We start from the raw sequence: 24,491 nt of genomic DNA on the forward strand, positions 1-24,491 counted from the left end.
CAAAGAAAACCAAATAGCAATAGTGCTTAGACTTATATGCCACCCCATAGTGCTTTACAACACTCTCTGGGTGGTTATAATGTCCGTCTATTGTTCCCAACAATCTGGGTCCTTGGAAGATGGAAGGCTGAGTCAACTTCAAGCCCTGTCAGGATCAAATTCCTGTTAATGGGCAGAGTAAGCTTGCAATACTGCATTCTAACCACTGCACTACCAGAGCTTCTAAAATAAAATACAATGCTTAATTCCATGGTTTCTACCCACCTAGGATTTCCACATTATATTTGATCTCTTGTTCCCCAGCTATGCTGGTAGCCACACACACGTATTGGCCTTGGTCAGTCACAACAGCATTCAGGATCTCCAGCTTCTTTCCACCAGACACAACATGGAGGTTGTCACTTGCTGTTACAGGAACTCCATCCTTCAGCCAGGTCAAGAGGGGAGGAGGATTGCCAGCTGCATTACATTCCAATATAAGTGAACTTCCAACAACCACTTGCTTGTTTTGGATGGTTTCACTGATACCCTCAATAACTGGGGGTACTGGAAGAAAAAAAAGAGGGTTTTTTCCCCACAAGGAAAAAAATAAGCATTGCTACAATTGATTTTCTTCTTTCCTCAGCTTAAGGAGTTTTCTTTTATGCTAAAAGTGATATATGTTCTCCATAGATCCATCCACTACAGTGTGGGTATCTTCTTTTAGTTAAACTAGTTTACATTGTTTAAAGATAATTTAGATATATAGATAATAGCCATAGAAGAAAAACCAGGCTGACAAAGTCATCAGGATCTTCAATAAATCTTTTGATTCCTTCAAAAAGGATGACACAAGAGCAATGATGTCATTAATATGAAGTATGAAAGTCACAAATTATACGACATGATGTACATTAAATCAGTTTTCCCCCCTTCACCTCTCATGTGGATGCCTATGATCACCTCTTAAGAAAGAAGGATGGAAAGTATAACATGGATGACCAAGAGAGAGAAAAGAGCTCAATGGCACATTTTTACAGGAATGCTCACCAATGATGGAATTCATTCTCCAGGTGAGAAAAAATGATAGAGAACTAGTTTCTTTCTCCTCTTTCTCACCCATGTTATGCTATGACTACTGCTCTCACTTAAATATGGATCAACCCTGCTGATAGCTTAAGGCAAAAAGAAGGTGCAAAATAGTTACCAGCCAAGAGGAGACTGGAACATTTAAAGACCAGAAATAGCCAAGTTTCACAAATCAACTTCCAGCACTGCAACAGTACTGGAAAAAGTGGCAAATAGTAAATAGTGATATCACTTCTTACCGTAGACATCCACCTGGAATATTTTTTCAGCCATTCCAGCTTCATTGGTTGCCTGGCAGATATATTGAGCCGAATCAGAGACTTGAGCATGAGGAATCTGGAGAAATTGTCCATGTTCCAAATAAAGGGCTTGGGGACCAGAAATAATTGGGCTTCCATCTTTATACCATGTTATTGTAGGAACTGGAATTCCTCTTGCTTCACACTCCAGCTTTAAGATGCTATATTGCAATGCTGACACCTCAGTGGTAATATTTTCTCCTTTAATTGTAGGTGGAACTTTGTAGAAAAAGAGTGGAAAAACAAACAGTAAGATGCAAAAAAACAAATATACAAAATACCCTATTAGCAAAGAAAACAAACAAATGGAACATTAAACAAATCAGCTCAGAATTCTCACTTGAAACCAGACTTAAATTATCCTACTTCAGACACATTATGAGAAGACCACATCCTGGAGGGGGCTCCAGTGCTTGGAAAGTTAGTTAGCATGTTAACGGGAGATCTAAGAAAGAAAGAAACTCTCTATAATGTGATAGATAAATAGATAGATAGAGCGGGGGGAGGGAGGGAGGCAGAGAGGGAGAGACATTTTATTTGACAGTTAGTGCCGATCCTTTGCATTTTAACTTTAGATATTGATTTTCTCTTAAAATACATGGTTACTATGTTTTATATAGTTTTAACATTTTGTGAGCTAGACTCACAAAAGACTCTGAGACTCCTTTCTTCAAGGGAAAGTAGGACATCCATTTCCTTAAAAATAATAAAATATTGAAAGCCAAGGACTAAAAAATAACTTTATCCTTGAAACACAATTTAGATTCTAGGTCTCTGCACATTTTCAAATTGAACTGTAAGAAGCACTTCAGTCGTTGTGCCAGCACAACACTTTTCCTGCTAATAATAAGAGCCACAACCTTTTTGAGGATTCAACTGGAACAGAGATGCTGCAGATGCTACCCTTACATAAGGCCCAAAATGCTTCTTTCCAATCAGTTTCATCCTGCATAGTCCTATAACACATGCAAGTATGGGAATTCCAGAATATTCATATTTATTTATATTTAGAGCTGTCTATATAGATTGAAGAAATCTGGACAACCATTAGATTAAATGGTAATAATAGAAATTCTAATTCCTTATTAATAATGGTTATTCAAATTCTTGAATCTCAGATCTGGTATCCCTATTCATGATGGGTTTTATGTTCAAAATATTTTAGGGTCCATCTAACAAAGGGAAACCAACTTAGCTGCAAAAATCTATATGGCTACCAGGTCACAGCTAAGAATTAGAATTTGGATTATTGCCATATAGCAGTCATCTAGATTTCTGCAGTCCTAAACTATAACAATTTGTTTACTGGTGGGGCGCGAGCTGCAAAACAAGAACTAGAGGTGCTTATAGTGTATAAGCAATGGCAGTTCGTTCCTCTGTCCAGCTAGATCTTAATGGGGACCCCAGAGTTTTATTCAATTATCTCCAATTCTTAGTAAATCAATTGAAATAAACACAGTTGTTTTAAGATTAAGGCATGATGAATGGAAAGGAAACCAAGTTATGGAAAAAAGACACCAGGCATCTTTAAAGATTTTCACTTTCAGCATTCCCATTTGGGGGGTTCCGTTTTGGCCATGCTTACTTTTAACTTTACCCCATCAACATGAAATGCCCAATTTGGAAGGGTTGCAAATCCATGTCTTCCTTAAACTGTATGTATGTGTAATTGAGTGAGAGCAATGATACAAAAATATGGCACACACAGTCCCAGAGAAGTAATATATCCAAGGGTCTTTATAAAATTTAGGGTACAGATTTGAGATCTTTTGATCTCAGTTGGCCAAGCATGATATCTTTCCAATTATAAGGGCCAGGGACTGTAAAAACATATACACATGTAAAAGCAGTTTAAATTAAAAGAAAGAAGTTGTCTTGATAGTCACTACATTGCTAGCCAACTCAGTACCTTTAAAAAAAACAGCTTTACTAAAGACTTTAAATTTCACCCAAGAAACCTCCTATGATTTTAAAAACCAGATGTATCACTTCAGCACCCTGATGATTTCAATATGTTTAGAAACCCAGAACTACAAACCCTTGTTCTTTAGGCAAATATGTATTCTTCAAGCCTATAATAATGATTGTATACTAATCATTTGCAGATGCTTATAAATGACACAGCACACTCATATGGTGTAATAAACAAGTGCTTAAATGTGATTTCTGGTGGTGGAAATGTATTCATGCTAACATACAACCTATGCTGCCAGAATGAATAAAAATAAATAAAACCCAACCTGTGATGAGTTTCAAAGATAACATGCACTAAAAATATAATTTCAGGCACATTAAATGGCAAAGAAACCATAAATGTACTCAAATGTATGGCATATGTAGGTAAGGGGATACTTTAGCCTACTAATCTAAACAACTTCCATACCCGATTTGAACAGTCATTTATTCTGATGCGGAAAGGAAAAGATTTAAGAAAAATATGAATGAAAAATAGCTTGAAGTTGAGCACTTTCTAATATCTTTTATTAATTCACATGTATTCAGAATGCTGCATTTTGTAGATATTATTTGGAAGGGAATTAAATGGTTTAAAAGTAGCCCCATCTATTATATTATGTATAAATGTAACAGCAGAGTTACTTGCTATTTAGTATTGAAAATTCTTCCTCTTTTATTTTTCTTGTTTGTATCTGGCCTCAGGGATGTAATAAATAAATTTGAATATGAATTTTGAAGGCAGTCAACAAAACAAAGATAGCATTTATCTGGGTCTCAGATAATTTCTGAATGACTGTATTTGAAGTTGAAGACACTGGGAAAAGTAATTGGAAAAACAACCTCATCCAAGTTTACTTCTATTTTTAAGTGCTATAACATATGATCAGCTTGCATTAGATACACTTTCTCCCCTACAAATTATTTCCCATTTTGTCCTGTGTCTTTCACTTATATCTCCATACTTCCATAAAGCCTTCATGTATAATGTCAGTTATGGCCTATCATTCACTATTCTGGCAGTCCATTACTGGTCTCTTGTTTCAATGACTATACAAGATTCAAATTGTTCTACTTAGGTTATATCATAGCCAAACAACAGGTATGGTGCATTTCTGTTATTCTCTTCTGCCAGCCTTTCTTTCTCAGGTTATTCCTCACTAATAATCTCCTTTTAATCCTTCATTAATCATAAAAGGAAAATAAAGTTTTGCTTTCAGTAAAATTCAACATTGAAAAGGACACATGAAGTGGGGATTCAGACTAAGAGAAATAGATTCAGTTAAAAGAATCACCATAATGATTTAGGCATTCTTCATGTGCTTTTACCCAGTTGTTTCTAAACGTTGTCTATCCCTACCAAAAATTATCTTCATCAGTGTGAGTGGCATCACTGGAAACCAAGTTTTTTTTAAAATCTGCATGCAAACATTTCAGATTGTGGTGAAGTATTAAATATTCTTCTTGTGTCTCAATATCATTGGTTCAATTCATATCCACAGTTCTTATGGCTGCATTGCATGATCAATCAATCAAATGAGATTTTGCCCAAATGATATTAGATTCCACATCTAATCACTCTATACTTATGTAATATTTACTGAAGTCTAGGAAAAGTGAGTCTATTTGACAAAATGGGAAAGTGAAATGTTGCTGGTGATAACTTGTCAAATTTCAACTAAATTCCTCTCCAGCTCCAACATATTTGGTTTTTTTTAAAATTTTTCAAAAATATTTGCAAAGGAAATAGCTCTAGTCAAATAAGAAGTTAATATTAGGGATTGAAGCTGTGTTTGACACAGTGAGGGCATTATTTCCTAGATTCAAATAAAGAAATATATATATCTAAATGTTTAATTTAATTTTATTAATGTCAATAAAATGTCAAAAATGTTAATAAAAAGTAAACAAGAAAATGTAAATAAAAAAGAAGACAGATTCTTATTTTAAAATCAACAATAGTCTATGCTACTTCTACAATTCCATATAATTCTAATTATTAATCCTTCTTTCTGATATAAAGTCCAAAAGTAGCTTCATTAACAACTCATTACTGTCTCTTAAAATAGGACATTTTCATTTGATACTTTCCCCCATGTTCTATAAACCCATCTCTAAATCCTCAATTCTCCTTATTAATCAACAGATCCAGTAAATTGCAAAAATACTCATTAACATAAATATATAATTTCCTTTTCCATTAGGTCTACAATATATTAATCCCTCTCTTTAAACATAGCAAAAAAGAAATTAAAAACTATCAAAAATTACTAAAAATAACCACTCCTTATTTAGATATCCAAAAACTAATCAATTACTCCATGAGACATTTCCAGAAGAAACACTATCCAATCCAGATAACATTCAACATTACCAGAAATAGAAATTTAACCATACTTAGGTATTATTTAACTATACTTAGGTAAATCAATTTTATATTTTTGCTTCTTCCTCCCAACCATCCTTAAGTCCCACAAATAATCCTGTTTTCTTCTAGTGTCTCCCGCTTCTTATCATCTGTTAAATTCACTTGTAGTTTCTGTGAAGTAACTCCAACAAATCTCTTCTATTTCAATTTGAACAGGTAATCTACTTTTTTCAATTTTTGATTTATTATTGTATTTATAAATTGTATTTATAAATCCAGTGAATCAATCTCAATTGTCTCCACAGGGATTTATTCATCTTCAGAAATAGCTTCTGGTTCCAGTAAAGAGTTAAAAAGTTCAAGCATTTCACAGGTCCATAAATCAAATATTTAACAGATAACAGATAACAGATAATCAGAGTTGGAAGGGATCTTGTAGATCCTCTAGTCCAACCCCCCGCCCAAGCGGGAGACCCTACACCATTTCTGACAAATGGCAGTCCAATCTCTTCTTGAAAGTCTCAAGTGATGGCGCTCCCACAACTTCCGAGGGCAAGCTGTTCCATTGGTTGATTGTTCTCACTGTCAGAAAGTTTCTCCTCATTTCCAGGTTAAATCTCTCCTTGTTCAGTTTCCATCCATTATTCCTTGTCTGGCCTACAGGTGCTTTAGAAAATAGCTTGACCCCTTCCTCCCTGTGACAGCCCCTCAAATATTGGAAGACTGCTATCATGTCTCCCCTGATCCTTCTCTTTACTAGACTAGGCAAGCCCAGTTCCTGCAACCATTCATTGTATGTTTTAGCCTCCAGTCCCCTAATAATCCTGGTTGCTCTTCCCTGTACTTTTTCTAGAGTCTCAACATCTTTTTTATAATGTGGTGAACAAAACTGGATGCAGTACTCTAAGTATGGTCTTACTAAAGAAGAGTACTGAGCCTAAGATGGAATCTTGTGGCACCCCACTGCTTACTTCCCTCCATGTAGACTTAGACTCATTAAGGACTACTCGTTGAGTATGGTTTGCCAGCCAGTTGTGAGTCCATCTAGTGGTGGTGCTATCTATTCCACTTTTTTCTAGCTTACTAAGAAGTAGGTTGTGGTCTACTTTGTCGAATGCCTTGCTGAAATCTAAATATATTATGTCCACAGTATTTTGCTGGTCTACTAATTTAGTCACTGTGTTGAAGAATGAAATAAGATTGGTTTGGCATGATCTTCTTTTTAACAAACCTGTGCTGACTGCTAGTTATTACTTTACTTGTTTCTAGATGTTGGCAGATCTGTTTTTTTATTATCTTTTCCAGTATCTTCCTGGGTATTAATGTTAGGCTGATTGGTCTATAGTTTCCTGGGTCTGTTTTTTTCCCCTTTTTTGAAGATGGGAACCACATCAGCTCTTTTCCAATTCCCTGGTAGTTTCCCGGTGCTCCAGGATTTTTGAAAGATATGGTGCAGTGCTTCTGAGATGACCTCTGCCAGCTCCTTTAAAACTTTTCTTTTAAAGTATCCCTCTTGTGCTCTGATAATCCACCCTCAAGATTTTGTTTTATAATTATTATGTAAACAAGACAACTTTCCCATACAATGATCTTTCTATTCTCTCTTTCAAAAAGAAAAGCTATTTCTTTCCATTTAAAGATTTTAATCTCTAGATTAAAAAACCTTTTGCAACGTAAACAAAAATCAGTAAAACGCTCAAATGTTTCTAAATATTATAATTCCAGAAATAACTTAAATCACCAAAAAGAAACACTTATCTGTATCTGAAGAAAGTCCCTGTTTAACTGAAGAAGAAATTATAATCCAAAAAGTGTATTGGAAGTTAGAAAGAACAGTACTAATGTCCATAAATTTACACTACACACAGTTGCAAATGTGATGGAAAACACACCCCTTCTGGTCACAACTGATCTGAGAAACCTTCATTTCTGCAGCTTGATCATGAAGAGGACTGTCCAGAGGACAAATTGGTTAATTTCAAATTTGCACTTAAATCCAGCAGGGAGGCAGCATGTCAAACGCAGCCGTGGCAGCATGTAACGTGCCACTGCTTCCGCATTGGAGGCGCTGACTCTGGAGCGGTGCTAGTCAATCGGTGAAACTGCAGGGCCAGCACCTTGAACGCCCCTCTGCTGCCTCTTAGCTCCCCTCTGCCGCCCCCTTTGTGGACACTAAGAGGCGGCAGGGGGGCGTTCGAGGCCCCGGCCCTGCAGGTTCACCCATTGACTGTAGTAATGCTCCAGAACTGGTGCCTCGAATGCGGCAGCACGTTGGGAAAAGCCGCTGCCACCACTTTCCCAAAGTGCTGCCTCTGTTGCATTCTGTCCGTCCATCCATCCATCCATCCATCCATCCATCCATCCATCCATCCATCCAAAAGATTTGTCTGTTTGCCTGCCTGCCTTCCTGCCTGCCTGCCTGCCTGCCTGCCTGCCTGCCTGCCTGCCTGCCTGTCTGTCTGTCTGTCTGTCTGTCTCTCTCTCTCTCTCTCTCCATCCATCCATGTTCGAAGCGCCGGCCCCGCAGGCACATCGGGAAAGTAGAGCAAAGCCAGCCTGAGAGGGAAGGAGGGAAGGAGGGAAGGAGGGAGGGAGGGAAGGAGGGAGGGAGGGAGAGAGAGAGAGAGAGAGACCTGATGCATCAGATTGATGCACCCCTCTCATATTTTGTTGAGGCTTTAAACAGGATCCATTGGACCAGATCTCCACCCTAAAAATTACTTTTCCCCAATGTATTACAGTGCCAATTCTGAAGAAGGCAAAACCAAAATGTACTGGTAAATTACAAGGAGAACACACACACACACACACACACACACACTCCCTTCTAACCCTGCTGGAGCAGGTGATTGGACTAGAATAGATATCTCATTATCTTTCTCCTCCCTCCCTCCTTCTTTATTTCTTTTTCTTTCTGTCCCTTCCGAGAGAGAGAGAGAGAGAGAGAGAGAGAGAGAGAGAGAGAGAGAGAGATCTGATCCAACCTCTCTCCCTCTCTCACACACACAGGCAGGTGTGGGATTTAGATCCCTGATCTAAAGCTGTCAAAACTCCAAAAACTGGTCAAGTAGCTCTGGGGAGGCCAGTCATAAATTAGAACACTTGCTAAACAACCGGTCATTAAGTGAGGACCACTTGTATTTGGTTTGCCAGTCACCTGGCCACACCCACCCAGCCACATGACCAGCAAGCCACACCCACCCAGTCATGTGACCAGCAAACCACACCCTCAAATTAGGCCACACCCACATAAATTTGAATCCCACCCCTGGATGGGGGGCACCGAGGATGAGTTTGTAGCACCAAGGGGGCAGTGGACCGAAAAAGTTTGGGAACCACTGGTTTATACAATAAAAAGAATGTAAAGGCACACATGAATGAATAAATAAATGCTGTAAATGGAAGGAACATTTTTATTTATTTTTTATGAGAACACAATAAATTAGGAGACAAGGGCCTCTGTCATATTTAGCATCAACACAATCTTAAACAGATATGCAATGTATTTTTGTAATAACTTACTGTGGATTATGAGTTTGAGTTCCTTAAACTGTTTGCCTGCAGAATTGGTTGCGCTGCATTGGTAGTGTCCTTTGTCCACTCTTCGAGCACTCTTTATTTGAAGAATCTGCCCTTTGTCCAAAACCTCAATATTAGGGTCACCTAAAAAGAGGGGCCTGGGAGGGGGGGAACACCTTAAAATGGCATCAATTTAATAAAAAGTTTGTAAATAAAGCTTTGGAAATATAGTGTACTGACAGGTACACTACAAAGTAAAATAATATCAAATTTTACATTGTGGGAAATCCTGAGGAATACATTTTTTGGAACTATAGAACAGGATATACAAGATTCTTTCAATTTCATTAACATTTCATCTAGAAAATGATAATGTGAGGAAAATACTCTATGCATAGAAGCTAACGGGGTTCCAAGACTTGTGATCTTCATATGAATTTTTCCCTTAAATTAATTCTTAAGACAAGAAAAGGACACTGACTTTACTATATTGAGAGGAAGCAAGCTTCTTATTTTTTTTGTTTATAAGTCATGTTAGAAAAGTTTAAGAATTAGCCCTTACTTGCCATCTTTGAACCACTGCACGGTAGGAAAAGGAGACCCACTGACTTTGCATTCCAAAGTTGCCTGTTGGCTGAGGATAACTGAAAATTCATTGGCTCCAGCATCTCTTATAATAGGTGGGACTAGAGGAAATGGACAACAAGAGACAACAACAAGGGGTGATAATTAAATAGGAAGCCCTATTAAAATACTGCAAAATGCTTTTAGGAAACGAAAAGTAGAAGCTAATCCTGAAAATAAGCTTTCTTTTCACACCCAAAATACATATTAAATACCAGCTTATAGTACCCATATTAGCGTTTCACTGTGAGAAGCTATTTTCATTCTCGGTTGACATTTGAATGATGATAATTTTGGGATTAACTGCAACGCATGATTTGTACTGGTTGTTAAAAGTGAGATATACAGCATCATTAATAAAAGGAATGAATTGGACCAGTGAACCAGGAAAAGTGGTTCATAGAACTGGCTACTTTTAGAGTTTTAGGAATGATTAATAGAGTATTTAAATAATTTAAAAGCCTAAATAATGCTACTTCAAGATTCATATCATTTCAAATATCCAGGGTTAAAAACTATGCAAAGGAAGTACAATTAATCTGGATTAATTCTCTTAGATTTAAGTGTGCTGTTTTGTTGCTCTCTTGTCCTTTTAACAGGTTTATATCACCTCAAAATAATAATGCAAGATAATAAGATTAGTTGATTATTTATAATATATTTTAAAGACTGTATGAGAGTTAATTTACTACTGAGTACTTCATGCTTGTAAGCATATATTTTTGAACAGCCAAGGACACTTCATATTTAATTTCATATCATAATCATATTCAAGAGTACCAACCTTGCACATCTATAGTGAAAAATTTCTCCGAACTCCCAGCTATAGTGGTGGCTTTACATGAATACTGGCCAGCATCATGAGCTGCAACTTTAAGAAGTTTCAACAACTTTCCATTTTCCAAAACTTGCAAACTGCTGCCCTCTAGAACCTGAAAAGTTTCAGCAATAATTGAGGTGATAGCTGCTAAATATCCCAAGTAATTGTGCTTAATTAGACAAGTTTTATAGCATACCTTGCTACCAGGAGTAATAACAGAAGCTAAATAACTTAATTCCTACTTTGGAAATTACCATAAACTTCTGGCTTTGACAGGATAGATTCTTCCAGGGAAGCAGCAGTGAACAAAGAAGAATGTTGTCTAATTCAGTGCCTCTTGTATTACTCTTTTAATGGGATAAGTATGAAGGCAGCAGTCTTGAAGAGACTATTGCTGTTTGGAGTTACAACAACCCCTCTAACCCCTTCAACCTATTCTTGAGATACCAAAATGAGTTTAGGAAAAAGTCCATTAATACAGGTTAGCAGAAGTTGGAATCAAGATGCACACTTTATGTACTTAAATTTTACCTTGCCTTGATCTATTTTTTTTTTGGGGGGGATCCTTTTTTAGATGGAAAGCCTACAACTCTGACAGGAATGTATTTTTATACTATGTAGAGGTGGTATTCAGCAGGTTCTGACCAGTTCTGGAGAATCGGTAGCAGAAATTTTGAGTAGTTCGGAGAATCGGCAGATACCCCCTCTGACTGGAGATTTTACAGTATCCTTCCCCTGCCACGCCCACCAAGCCACGCCCCAGAACTGGTAGTAATAAAAATTGAATCCCACACTGGGTTGAATATTATTTTCAGTATTATTCCTATATGAGATTGCATCAAAATAATAATCCACTCATGTGAAACTCTGGTTTTGTTCATACATGTTTGAAATGCAGCCAGCCTCATATCATATCAAAGACTAACAAAATGTTTATCATTTTCATTTTGAAAATCAAGCTTTCAGCTTGATTTTATTTTTAATCTAAGAAACAAATGGATAACATCTTAGTGTACCTGCACATCATCTTTATACCAAGTGATGACTGGAAAAGGATCACCAGATACCTCACAGAGCAGACTTATAGGCTTGTTAATGGCCACAGATGTGTTGGTCACTTTGTCCTGATCTTTGATTTCAGGTGGAACTGCAATCAAATAAGTAAATATTTAAACAAAGTCATTGATTTTGTTTCAATATTCTCAGTCCTTGTAGTTATTTGGCTTTTACATGTGCAAGTTCAAATTAGTACATTTCTAACTTTTTATTTTTACACAGCTAATGTCAATATTTTAATTATGCCTCAATTACCCCTTTCTAAAACTTAGAATGAAATAACATTAACTCCTAGCAAAAGGGTTACTTTACCATAAACTTTCAACTTGTAGTTTATTTCTGTGTTTCCAGCTTCATTGATTGCGGTGCAGATATATTCTCCACTGTTGTACGGTGTGGCAGAGGCAATGACCAGCAAAGTTCCATCTTCCAAAATTGAAAGCCCAGGTTCATTGCCTGTAAGCTCCCTATTGTTATGTAGCCATTTTATCACAGGCTTTGGGGTACCTATATATATTATAAAACAAAGGGTTCTAAATATTCCACTTAATTTGAAGTTCAAAAAAATAGATTGCATTTCAGAACAAAGTATTTGGTAGCTTTTAACAACATGTGCACCCTATTCAAGAGCTTCTGAACTGGCACAGATCTTCCTCCCACCCAAAAAACTCCTCAAAAAAGTAGCAGATACAACTGTCTGCAAATTGTCTCTCTGCATTCTCCATTATATCTGCTTTTAAACAAGTGGCGCTCAATATTAGCAGATGTCTTTCTTTATCCTGCTATCACCACAAAAGGTCCATAGTATCCTAGTGAATGTTTGAATACTCTGCAATAGGAAGTAAAATCAAGACCAGCAGACCTTATGGGTTCACTTATTACCTACGTACACCTAAACATGAGCATGCATCCAAACAAATTTTCTTCTCTGTGTATACCTTCCCACACTCATATATACAACCTTCCCCTTAGTCACAAAGAAAGCTCCAAGAAGCCATAAACTTACATACTAACACACATGCAGACATACAGATGAGATGTGTTCAAGAGGCTCCAAAGAACTGGCTTTTGACTTTATTTATCCTTATTTAATTGAGACCTGCCATTCTGCTCAGTAAGCAGATTGGCTGGCAAGCCGTAAAACTCCCTATCACCTCCCATGAAATATGTGTTTTTTTTTAATTCAGAAAATTCTTTTCAGAAAAGGAAACGGTTTAACCCATCTACCTGGAGGCAAAAAGAAAATTCTAAAATGTCATTTTCCCTAAGCAAAGGAAGGCAAAAAATAATAATAATACTTCTTACAGCCTGCTAGCCAAATAAAACAAACAATTCCAACATTATAGGAAGGACTGATATCATTTATACATAAGCTGCTTATTTCAAGTAGCACCATATGGGAAACATTTTCAAGAAGACAATAGCGCAGATGCTACATATACTCAAGGGAACATTTTTCTACTATAGCAAACTGGCTATTAATACAGCAAATCAGCATTAAAATACTGGAAAAATACCAAACGTTGGTGGTGTGATTCAAAGTTTGACTTCTGCCTGCAGGGTAGTATTAATTTTCTATTTAAATAATAATAATACCACCATCACAGCCAAGCCTAATTCTCCCATCCCAGAGACTGAAGAATGCTGGTTATTCAATTCAAAGTGCTGGTTATTACCTATCAAACCCTGTATGGCATAGGACCTGAATATCCAAGAGTCCATTTATCTCCAACTATTTCTGCCTGTTTGGCCACCTAATGAGAAGCAAGGACTCACTGGAGAAGAGCCTAATGCTGGAAAAGATTGAGAGTAATAGAAGAATGGAACAACAGAGAATGAGGTGGCTGCATGGAGTCACTGAAGCAGTAGGCGTGAGCTTAAATGGACTCCAGAAGATGGTAGAGGACAGGAAGGCCTGAAGGAACGTTGTCCATGGGATTACAATGGATCAGACATGACTTCGCAACTAACAACAACAACAACAAAGTATGTTCCAACAGCATGAGTGTACTCCAGGTCCCATTGTCATCTTGTAGGATCTCGGAAGCATGCTTTCTTTATTATGGCCTCACCATCTACAACAGTATGTACCCAGCGATAAGGATGCCCTCTCTGCTGGGGTTCCAGAAAGCTTTGAAAACCTGATTTTAAAGTTTTGAAGTTGACCTGGAGTTGATCTTTATATTTGTTCAATAGCCCCTGTTTATTAGTTGTTGTTTATGCTGTCTATTAGATTACTTTTTTCTGGATGATTTAGTCTGGGCTTCCTGTATGGATCAGTGTTTTCAATTGTTTTTATGTTTCCTTTCTTTGTATGCCATCTATAGTCCATTAAAGTTGGGTAGCTAATAAATTCAATTAAACAAGAAATAATAGAATCATCAGGTTACAAAAGTCAACATCCCCCAAAATGGAAAGCCTCCAGTTCAGCAATTCATGATGCTCTGTACCTTTGATTGGACATGGGAAGGCAATTTGTTCTTTTGCTATTCTTTCTTGAAATGGAGAGTTGTATGGCGGATCAAGTGTTCCAACAGTTGGAGGTTCTAATATAAAATGAACATAATATGACCTTTATTTATACTTATTGGGTAGGTTTCCCAAATTCCTTTGAAATTTTCAAAATCGCATACATTTATACACACACACACACACACACACACACACACATTTAATTTTAACTATTAAAATTTCATTTTATATTATATATAATGTATTACATTTTTGGTTTACTTGGTTCAGAGGCTTCAGGCTTCATGGTATGATAAGGAAACTCTGAGAAAAAAAACTTTTCTATGTACATCAAGAAGAAACAGAAATAACACCAGGTAAGTCATAATTAAATGTTATATTCCTCCATATATTTGGAGATAAATTAAGAATTTCCCGACAAACTGGATTTGTACCTTTCTATTGCAACCTACTGATTAGCAAATCAGAGAAGCAATGATAGCCCTCTGTTATTCTTATCAATACCTGAACTTCCTTTCCTGCTAAAGTGAAAAAAATGTTACACATTTTTAATATCCTTTACACTTACTGACATCAAAAATAAAATATTTTTTTCAATAAAATATATCTAACTTTATATATGATGATGGCCTTCTCTTCTCGCATAACTACCCACACAATTTGCTTCAGGGTGTAATAAAAACTTCCACTGAAACTTGGGAATTTGGAGAAAGGAACTAAGGATAGATAAAGTCAGCAGTAGTCTAACTGTATGAAATTGTCTGTGACAGATATAATTCCTAATATCAACAGTTCATCTTCCAAGAAAGATACCTCTCATTTACTAGTTCAGTTCTGCTTTAACGCAGAACTATTCTTATATTCTACAAACAATTGCACTGAATTCTAGGAAACATGAACTCCTATTAGTTTTAACTTTATGTTGTCAATTTTTTTTTACTTTATTTATGTTTTATGAATGTTTTTTAGAATACAGAATGGAGGAAAAATCAACATAAAAAATTAAATAAAGTTACTTCACGGGTAGTTGGTGGTTTAAAAATTATAATTCAATTGTCATCACTAAAAATAATCAAAACAGACTTAACATATCTAATTTTGCATTTTTGAACCAATGGAAAAAGTGAATTCCATGTCATTTAAAGTTTCCCATGAGATTCACCATAATAAAAAATATATTGGGAAAATATAGTAAAGAAAAGCATTTTTATACACACATATGTATACAAAGACAGACACAGAGACAGAGATAGAGAGATATCTCTGCTTTATCTGATTGTATATACATGTGCAATAGGATATTCTCCCTTAAGGTTATATGTTTGAATATTCTTAGTGAAAACAAAAAACCCTTATAATTCAATTATTTGCTGTAAACATAACCTCTTTTTAAAAATGATAATTCTACTTATGTACTTTTCACTATAATGTTAACATACCTTGAACTTGGATCATTATCTCAGCTTCATCTTGGCCAGCAATATTACTTGCCACACATTTATAGATTCCAGCATCTGAAAGCACAACTTTGATGATACTCAGTCTTCCATCTAGAGATGAAGCGTATTGTTCGTTGTCTATCAAAAGGGGTTGTTGATCTTTAAGCCAAGTAATTCTTGGAGATGGGATTCCTTGAGCACTACAATATATATCAACTCTATTACCAGCCTTTGCTTTAATCACTCGAGGCCCATGTTGTATCTTTGGAGGAACTAAGATAATAATAATAATAATAATAATAATAATAATAATAATAATAATAATAATAATAATAATAATAATAATAATAATAATAATAATAGCAATAACAACAATAATAAATTACATACAGAAAGATTTTAGAATATCATGCAGTGAAACATGAAGAACACAACATAGCATTTGACCCCTACATATTTTAAAGATAGTTACATACTCAATGCAATCTTTCAGAATAACCTACATAATTCTTTTATCAATACAATACAAGCCACTCAGAGCCATTTGATAGTGAGGTGGGCAGCATATAAATTTAATTAATAAATAATTATCATTTCTAAACACTTCCAGAAATATTTACAAGACATGAACTTATAAGACTTGAGGAATGGTTAAAAATCATTAAAGAAATTACCCATGCATTTGGGTTAAATCATTGAAAAATTATCTTTTGATGAGTTAATTTATATTAATAAATTATTAAATAACTGACTTTAAATGATTAGGTAAAGTTAATGATTTCCCTCTCCAGTCATGTCTGACTCTAGGGCATAGTGTTCATTTCTGTTTCTTGGCCAAGGGAGCCAGTGTTGACCAAATATATTTTCCATGGTCATGTGGCCAGCATGGCTATATGCTAAAAGATAAATTATGTTACCTTCCCATTAAAGTGATACTTGTTAACCTATTCACATTTGCATGCTTTCAAACTGCTATGTGGGTAGGAACTGGGACAAGGAATGAGACCTCACCCCATTGTGCAGGGCTCAGGTCTCAAGCCCGGGCTATCATCTTTCCAGCATCTTTAGCCATTGAGACATGGCACCCCCATTTTAAACGATTGTCTTTTGAAAAATAACATATTATTATAAAGATCCTTTTAATTTAATGAGCATAGATTGTTCTTGTAAATTGTGGCCAAGCAGCAAGTCTTATTTAGGCTGTTGAGATCTATGAGAAGCTATTATGTTACACAAGAAGATGTAGGATGTCAGCAAATAGGAGCAATGGGTAGTTTCTGAAGCCTTGTGGAAGGGGCAAATTAAGAAAGGTAATGGTTCCAGGGAATGGATTGCAGGTGTCAATGGTGCAGGCAGTGAGAGGGTAGTGTATAGCATAGAAAAATGTTTAAAAAATTAACTCTTCACTGCATAATTTTGTGTTGCAATCAGACTCTAAATAGCTTTACTGGGCCAAAAGACAGATTGAAAACATATTTAAAAATAAAGTTCTGATACTATTACTAAACTTCTCCCCCGAGCACATGCATAATATATAAGGTACAGCTTTGGGACTTCCTCATGCCCCAATCCAATTTGAATCTGATGCCAGTAACCTTAGTCATATTTAATTAAGCTAATATTATTTGAGTTACTAATTCACTGAATGCCCATTATTAATTTAATTCAATATTTATTATTGAAAGCAGAGGATTCTTACCGTGTACATTTAGTTTTACTTTTTGGGTTGCATTTCCCGCAATATTTGTAGCCACACAGATGTACAAGCCACTGTCTGATACAAATGTCTCAACAATCTTCATTGAGCCTGAAGAGAGTAAGGTATGTCTGGGGGTGGGAGAGGTGGAAAAAAAACCCCACAGGAAATACAGATGACTATAAATATTTATAAGAACACGAAAGTCTCTTACAGGAGCATTAATAATAAACGTTGCACATCAAACAGCATCTGTTCAGTATTACTTTTGTATAGACTGATCTTCCATTTTTTCCCTTAATTGCTCTTGCCCTCTGACTTCTTCATTCTGCATAGCTGAGGAATGAAGTAAAAGTCAACAGTCCACAGACTTCCATTTCAAATCCAGTTAACCACCAAGTTGGAGGCATTTTCCATCCTCTTGTACATTTTTTTTTAAATGCATCCCTCAAAGATATCAAAGCAGTATATCTGCTAGGGATTCAAAAGTTGCTCTGATAGTCTCTATCAAAAACCAGAAATGGTGCCTTTGGGATAGTCTCTGACCTGCAGAATTCATTCCAAAAAATTATTTATTCTATTTATTTTTAATCGTGGTTTTTAATTTTATTTTTGACAATTTTAAAATAGTTTACTGTATCATCTTACTTTTAATCATTGAATGCTGTGGCGATACTCCAAGTGCCCACTCTATTCTGTGCATATTTCTGCTAACCAATAATAGCAACCCCAAAAAAATCTAATGACAAACAAATTTAATGGATCCTCATGTATTCTCAAATCAATGCCTATTTTATTAAATCTAAAGATAATAAAGGGAAGAACTGGGGCAAAACCTGTGTGGACTCATGTAGAGAATAGAATGGAACGGAACGGAACAGAACAGAACAGAACAGAATTATTTATTGGCCAAGTGTGATTGGACACACAAGGAATTTTCTTGGTGCAAATGCTCTCAGTGTACATAAAAGAAAAGATATATTCATCCTGAGTCAAGAATCATAAGGTACAACACTTAATAGTCATAGGGTACAATAAGCAATCAAATCATACTAGGAAATAATCAATTTAAATCATAAGGATACAAGGTTCAAAGTTACAGTCATACAGTCACAAGTGGGAGGGGATGGGTGATCAGGAGTGATGAGAAGATTAATAGTAATATTAATGCAAACTTTGTAAATAGCTGGACAGTATTCAGGGAATTATTTGTTTAGCAGAGTGATGGCATTCGGGAATAAATTGTCCTTGTGTCTAGTTGTTCTGGTGTGCAGTGCTCTATAGCATCATTTTGAGGGTAGGAGTTGAAACACTTTATGTCCGGGATGTGAGGGGTCTGTAAATATTTTTACAGCCCTCTTTTTGATTCATACAGTATACAGGTCCTCGATGGAAGGGAGGTTGGTAGTTGTTTTTTCTGCAGTCCTAATTACTCTCTGCAGTGTGTATCTGTCTTGTTGGGTTGCAGAACCAGACAAATGAAGACTATCATGTTTCTGTCAACTGCTACTTTTATCATGAAGAGCGGTGTATAAAAGTGGTGTATAAGTCAATAAATGCAGATTACACTGTCACTGTGGCGAATTTGAGTTGATGAAGAAAGAAAGACCCAGAAAGCTTTCTAGTTTTGTCAGAAAAGGAGGATTGGCAGAGTCTGGGGCAGAAGTGAAAAGAGGAATCAGTCTAGATTCTCACAAATGATCTAAATCCAATCTCTCTTGAATTTTGTTAACTCTTATCCAGTGCTAAAAAGGAACAGCATGAGACAAAAACTCCCATCTATCCTGTAAAACAGAATAGATTGTGATCCAATTCTTTAATCCATTAACTCCTTAATCAAAGACCACACCTGGAATACTGCAACCAATTTTGGTTACCATGCTACAACAAAGATTTTGAGACCTTGGGAAAAGTTCACAGAAGAGCAAATAAGATGATCAAAGGCCTGGAGACTAAAACATATGAAGAACAGCTGCAGGATTTGGGTTTGGCTAGTCTAGAGAAAAGAAGGACTAGGGGGAACATGACAGCAGTATTCCAGTATTTGAGAGGCTGCCACAAAGAAGAGGAGATCAAATTATTCTACAAAGCACTGGAGAGAAGGACAAGAAATAATAGTTGGAAACTAACCAAAGATAGAAGCAACCTGTAATTAAGGATACATTTCTAACAGTGAAGACAATTCCAGTGGAATAGCTTGCTTCAAAAATCATGGATGCTCAATCACTGGAGGTTTATAAGAAGAGATTAGACAGCCACTTATCTGAAATAGTATAACTTCTCTTGCTTGAGCAAGGGGCTGGACTAGAAGACCTCCAAGGTCCCCTCCAGCTCTATTCTATTCTACATTAATTGCCTATCAGTGACTACCACCATTCAAGCTGCCAAACTCAGTCCTCTCTAATTTCCAGGCTGAACTCTTTCTTATAGGATTCAAGATAAGAAAGTGGGGGAAGTATGAAATACCAATGATAGAGGTAACTTCTCATCCCTTCAGTGACCCAGTTCTTACAATGGATGTGTTGTTTAAAGACTCAACAACAAGGCACGATGCCAGCAAGATACATGGCTTCGTTATGGATTTCTGAGATAAGCCAAAACTCCAGGCCTTTTGATGTTTCCTCACAAAGATATTCTTTACCAGAAAAAAGTATTTTCAAAGGGCAGTGTTTGAGGGAGTCATACAGAGGATTTAGATCTGAAAGCAGCATTCTTGATGAATGTTTCTGGTATCTTTATTTAGTATTCATCTTATAATGTGTTGGACTACAAGGATGATGGAAATTACAGTATAGAATACATGGAAACTACAATCTAGCACATCTGGAGAACATCATGTTGTGAAAAGACTCCAAATGATTGCATAGGATACTGACAATATACTACACATATTACATTTCCATTATCTTTAAATAGGCAGGGACTGAATCAAAGTATAATATGAATATTCAATTATTGGTGTATATTAATAATCCATACAAATGCCAGAGTTTATCTAGCAGCCTCTGATCACGTCAGTGAGACAACTTGTACCGAAATTCAAACAAAGTAAACTAAGAAATGATATAAAAGTTACCTTGGAGAAAATGGAGAGATAAGTTGCATTTCTTTAGCCCATGTGATTATTGGGGGTGGCAAACTTTTCACTTCACAGGGCAGTGTCACTTCTTCCCCAGCTGTCACTGACATCTCAATTGGGTTATCTGGTGAACTTCCTTGCTGATTTCCAGGTCTGGAAACTCTTGGTTTTACTAAAACAAAACATGCACATTATATTATTATCCCGTTCTTGCAATAATATTCCAGGTTAGTGGATTAACTCCAATTGTTCTGTAAGCAAAACAGCTCACTCTCTCCATTCTTCTGTCCCCTCTTCTACTTACAGGAGATAAACTTCCTAAAGGGCCAAGGCCTCTTTTAACAGAGGAGGATATGTTGTATACTGTTCCAGTACAAGAGGAGAGGGGATATTTGCCTGAAATCACAGTTCCTATGCCAACAGAACATTCCTGACAAATGTGGACACTATTACAGAAAGCAGTTGCAGTCAGACACAACACATGGGAAGATAAGGTTAAATACTATTTATTGTTCCAAAGTCACCTCAATGAATCTAATCCCCAACCTCGACTCCAGTCATAACTTCCTGTTAGTATGGACACTTGCTCTCAAAGAGTAGGAAGGAAGGAGGGTAAACCACACAGTTATCCTACAGAATGGTCTTCTGAAAGGGATCCTGTTTATGCAGGGATAACCTATAAAAGGGTTTTATCATAATAAACATTATAGGGAGAGCTGTAATATTCAACAAAAATTTATAACAGAATAGTAGGGAAAGAGGCCCATGCCAGTGGTGGGATTCAAAGATTTTTTACCGCCGGTTCAGTGGACATGGCTTGGTGGGTGCACTTTACATGCGTGCACGCGCCAAATGTGCACTTTGTACAGGCACAGAGCTAGTCCAACTCACCTCCTGCAATCCTGTACTCTCCCTGTCGCTTCAGTAGCTGCCGCATGGCACTCTGCTGTGCCGCGCAAAGCAGCTGCGCTTCAAAAGGTGAGTGTAGGAGCCCGGGTGGGCAGGTGGCCCAACAGCAAAGTGGCAGAGAGAACCGGTTTGGTCTCCGCTGCTCATCGCCGTTACCACCACAGGCCCATATCCATTGCAGCTAAATCACATCAACTGGTTGAATGAACAGGAGGCAGAGTTATCATGAAATGGTTCTTGTGACATATTTTACCTCCAAATTAGCAGAATAGGGATGCCCAATCTTTTTAGGCTGAGAGCCATACTTAGCTTTTGCCTGGCATAAATAACAAGTAATGAAGTAACAATTAGAAGGGGCTTAACTTACATTTAAATTTAACAATATAATTTGATTGCAAACTATAATACATTCTGCACTGCCTCATGTTAATTGCAGTTGGTTGACAACTTCTACATGGTTCTGGGCACTTCTCTCCAAGTTTCAGAAGGTACTTGCAGACTTGAAATTTTAGATTGAGCCCCACTACTTCATTTTTAGAGAGGTTTACACTTTCATTTTTATTTACCATAGACTGTCAGCTGTACTTTCCGTGTGGCATAACCTGCTGCGTTGGTTGCAGTGCAGATGTATTCCCCAGACTCTTCACCTCCCGGAGAAACTATATAAAGACTTCCATCAGATCCAGAAGAAAACATTAAACTACTGGGAGGAATCACTTCTCCTTTCTGTAAAAAGACAGTAAAATAAAGATGAACTTATTCATATGGAACATGAAGTAAAAACTACCAGAGTATGTTTTAATAATGGTCTGTGTAACTCAGCATCTTCACAGCTGGCTTCAAAGTCATAGTGTCATTGCTGTTTTCTTTTAAAATTTACAGAGTTTGCTGTTGTTATTGACTCAGTTTACATTAAGTGTTAGTTCCCTTGAGTATTGTCCTTTCCTCTTACATTGTTTTAAATCTATAGATTACAGGAAATACGACTTCAGCAACAGAGTGGTCAATGTCTGACTCTGTGGTTTCTTCCCCAAACCCCAAAAACTTTAACCTTAGACTGTCTGCTATTGACCTCACCCCTTTCCTAAGAGGTCTGTAGGGGGCGTGCATAAGCGCACCAACATGCCTACCGTCCCTGTCCTATTGTTTCTTTTTATTTTTCTTACATGTATCCATTTCATGTATTCATAACTATGTTTATACTTTTACCTATTATCTTATAATCGCTTGACAAAAATAAATAAAATAAAAAAAATAAAAAAATACCTGCTAAACTACATTTAACAATTAGATAAGCTTAATCCGAAAGATTTTCTATTGTAACTATAATAACTTAAGCAGTGAGTATTGCCAGTTAATGTGTAGGTCTATTTTGCATAGAAAGTACCTTCTTCTTCTCCTTCTCCCTCATGGCCAGTCAAATATAGACATACTATATATCTGAAAGCTACTTTAAATACATGACAGCTTGCACTGTTGTCCTAACTTGCAGCCTAAGTGGAGGCAGAAAACTTAATGAATGCTTACGATAGCATTCTTGAGCATTATGCCTTCTCAATGTGTTGGGACTATTAAATGGTGGCATATGCAGTCTAGACAAAGTGTAGACTATCAATATTTTAAGTACATAAATATAAATACACCTAACTCATTAAAGTTCCAAATTCAGTTGATCAAAACATTGCAATTACCTTGGACCATACTATGGATGGCCTAGGAGCTCCACTGGCTTTGCAAGGTAACGTAACTGGAACATCTTCTATAGTACTAAAGATTTGTTGTCCGTGCTGAATTATGGGTGGAACTGAAAACACAAATATGCAAGTATTTTACCAATTATTTCTTATTACATGTCATGTGTGATGTTGCTGTTTATTATGAGGCATAACCTATTAACACAGATATTCCATCATAGTTTTTAAGTTTCAGTCTTATTTAGATGTAATGGCAGATATAGGCAATATAGGGTCCACAGTCAACAATGTGATGAAAAATATTCCTTTGGTACCCATCAGATTCTCTGTCCCACTTGACTTTTTAAAAAGATTATTTTAATTAAAAATATTAAATAAGAAGCTGGCATGCTGCTAAGTAGAAACTTCTTGCACCATATTTTTATATCTATGTAAAATTGATTTCCACAGAGACAATGTGAGTAGATCTGATAGTTACCCTTCTGATAAAGGGTTTTTGTGAGTGGCTGTGTCCACTATGGCAATCATTTCACAACCAAACATATCTCCCATGTGGCCACTTCATAAGTGTACTTGTAACACCTTCTCAAATATATCCTCAGGCTCCAAAGATGGCCATTCCTGCATTATGCCTTATATTTAGATTAGATAACAAGGAATGTCATCCTTTGTCTTGCACACAAAACATAACACATTTGTTGGTTTAGGTTTCCTGATTCCCTAAGCCAGGGGTCCCCAATCTGAGGACTGGCATTGGTCTGTGGCATGCAACCACGCCACACAAATCAGTGAACCCCCATCCATGAGATGCAGGCAGCACACAAAACCACACCCACTCCAGTCTGTGGAAAACCCTCTCTCCTTGGAACTAGTCCCTGGTGCCCAAAAGGTTGGGGCCCATTGCCCTAAGCCGTAACCAATAAAATGAACAAGCAGATGGTATTATGTTACAAAATTGACATTCCTATACAACATCTGCATTCTTTGGACTTAATCCATGACTAGCTTCTCATGGATCTTGCCTATCTCCCACATGATTATTCTCTTTCATCTCTACATCTTGTGAAAACCATCACACTTTCAAAGGAAAGTATCGTGCCCGAAATAGATTTGGAAGATTCTGATGCTGAAAAACCTGCTTTAGGTATGTCAGACAAATGTTAGCCCCAGGAATTAGCAAACAATTGAGCACCTGAGAAGGCAACCTGGAATCATTCAGAGTAGCTTGCTGGTGGTGGAACAAGGAGAGTCCAAATACAATCATTCAGTGCCTGCATGTACCACACAGACACAAACCGCAAAACAGAAGTGTTCCACACACCTCCTTATCAGGCAAGAGAGGCACCAATCTTAAGTGAACCCCGTCCCCAGTAGTGGTCTATATCAAGGCTCCTAGTAACCAGTAACCAGACTCTTTGCACTCAGGCTTTGAAATCTAAGTATTCAGAAATTCTGTCACTTTGACCTTCATTGACCAACATTCCTGTGAAGACTC

General features: G+C 36.7%; 1 protein-coding gene across 2 annotated transcripts in view; it reads right to left on the reverse strand.

Annotated features, from left to right (window-relative positions):
- HMCN1 (hemicentin 1) overlaps positions 1–24,491 on the reverse strand; it is a 240,336-nt gene that overhangs the window by 116,662 nt on the left and 99,183 nt on the right. For both annotated transcript variants that reach the window (XM_026669149.2, XM_087960847.1), the window contains 13 exons: positions 22,994–23,106; positions 21,869–22,028; positions 20,391–20,565; positions 17,318–17,445; positions 15,619–15,891; positions 14,158–14,253; positions 12,020–12,214; positions 11,668–11,798; positions 10,616–10,763; positions 9,770–9,893; positions 9,211–9,365; positions 1,308–1,586; positions 265–546 (listed from right to left, as the gene is read on the reverse strand). In XM_026669149.2, coding sequence (XP_026524934.2) covers positions 265–546; positions 1,308–1,586; positions 9,211–9,365; positions 9,770–9,893; positions 10,616–10,763; positions 11,668–11,798; positions 12,020–12,214; positions 14,158–14,253; positions 15,619–15,891; positions 17,318–17,445; positions 20,391–20,565; positions 21,869–22,028; positions 22,994–23,106 — 2,259 coding nt within the window. The remainder of the gene's footprint in view (positions 1–264; positions 547–1,307; positions 1,587–9,210; positions 9,366–9,769; positions 9,894–10,615; positions 10,764–11,667; positions 11,799–12,019; positions 12,215–14,157; positions 14,254–15,618; positions 15,892–17,317; positions 17,446–20,390; positions 20,566–21,868; positions 22,029–22,993; positions 23,107–24,491) is intronic.

This window comes from Notechis scutatus, chromosome 3 (genome assembly GCF_049901735.1).
Source record: "Notechis scutatus isolate UNSWTSFEM ecotype Mainland chromosome 3, rNotScu1.2, whole genome shotgun sequence".
Classification (NCBI taxonomy): Eukaryota; Metazoa; Chordata; class Lepidosauria; order Squamata; family Elapidae; genus Notechis; species Notechis scutatus.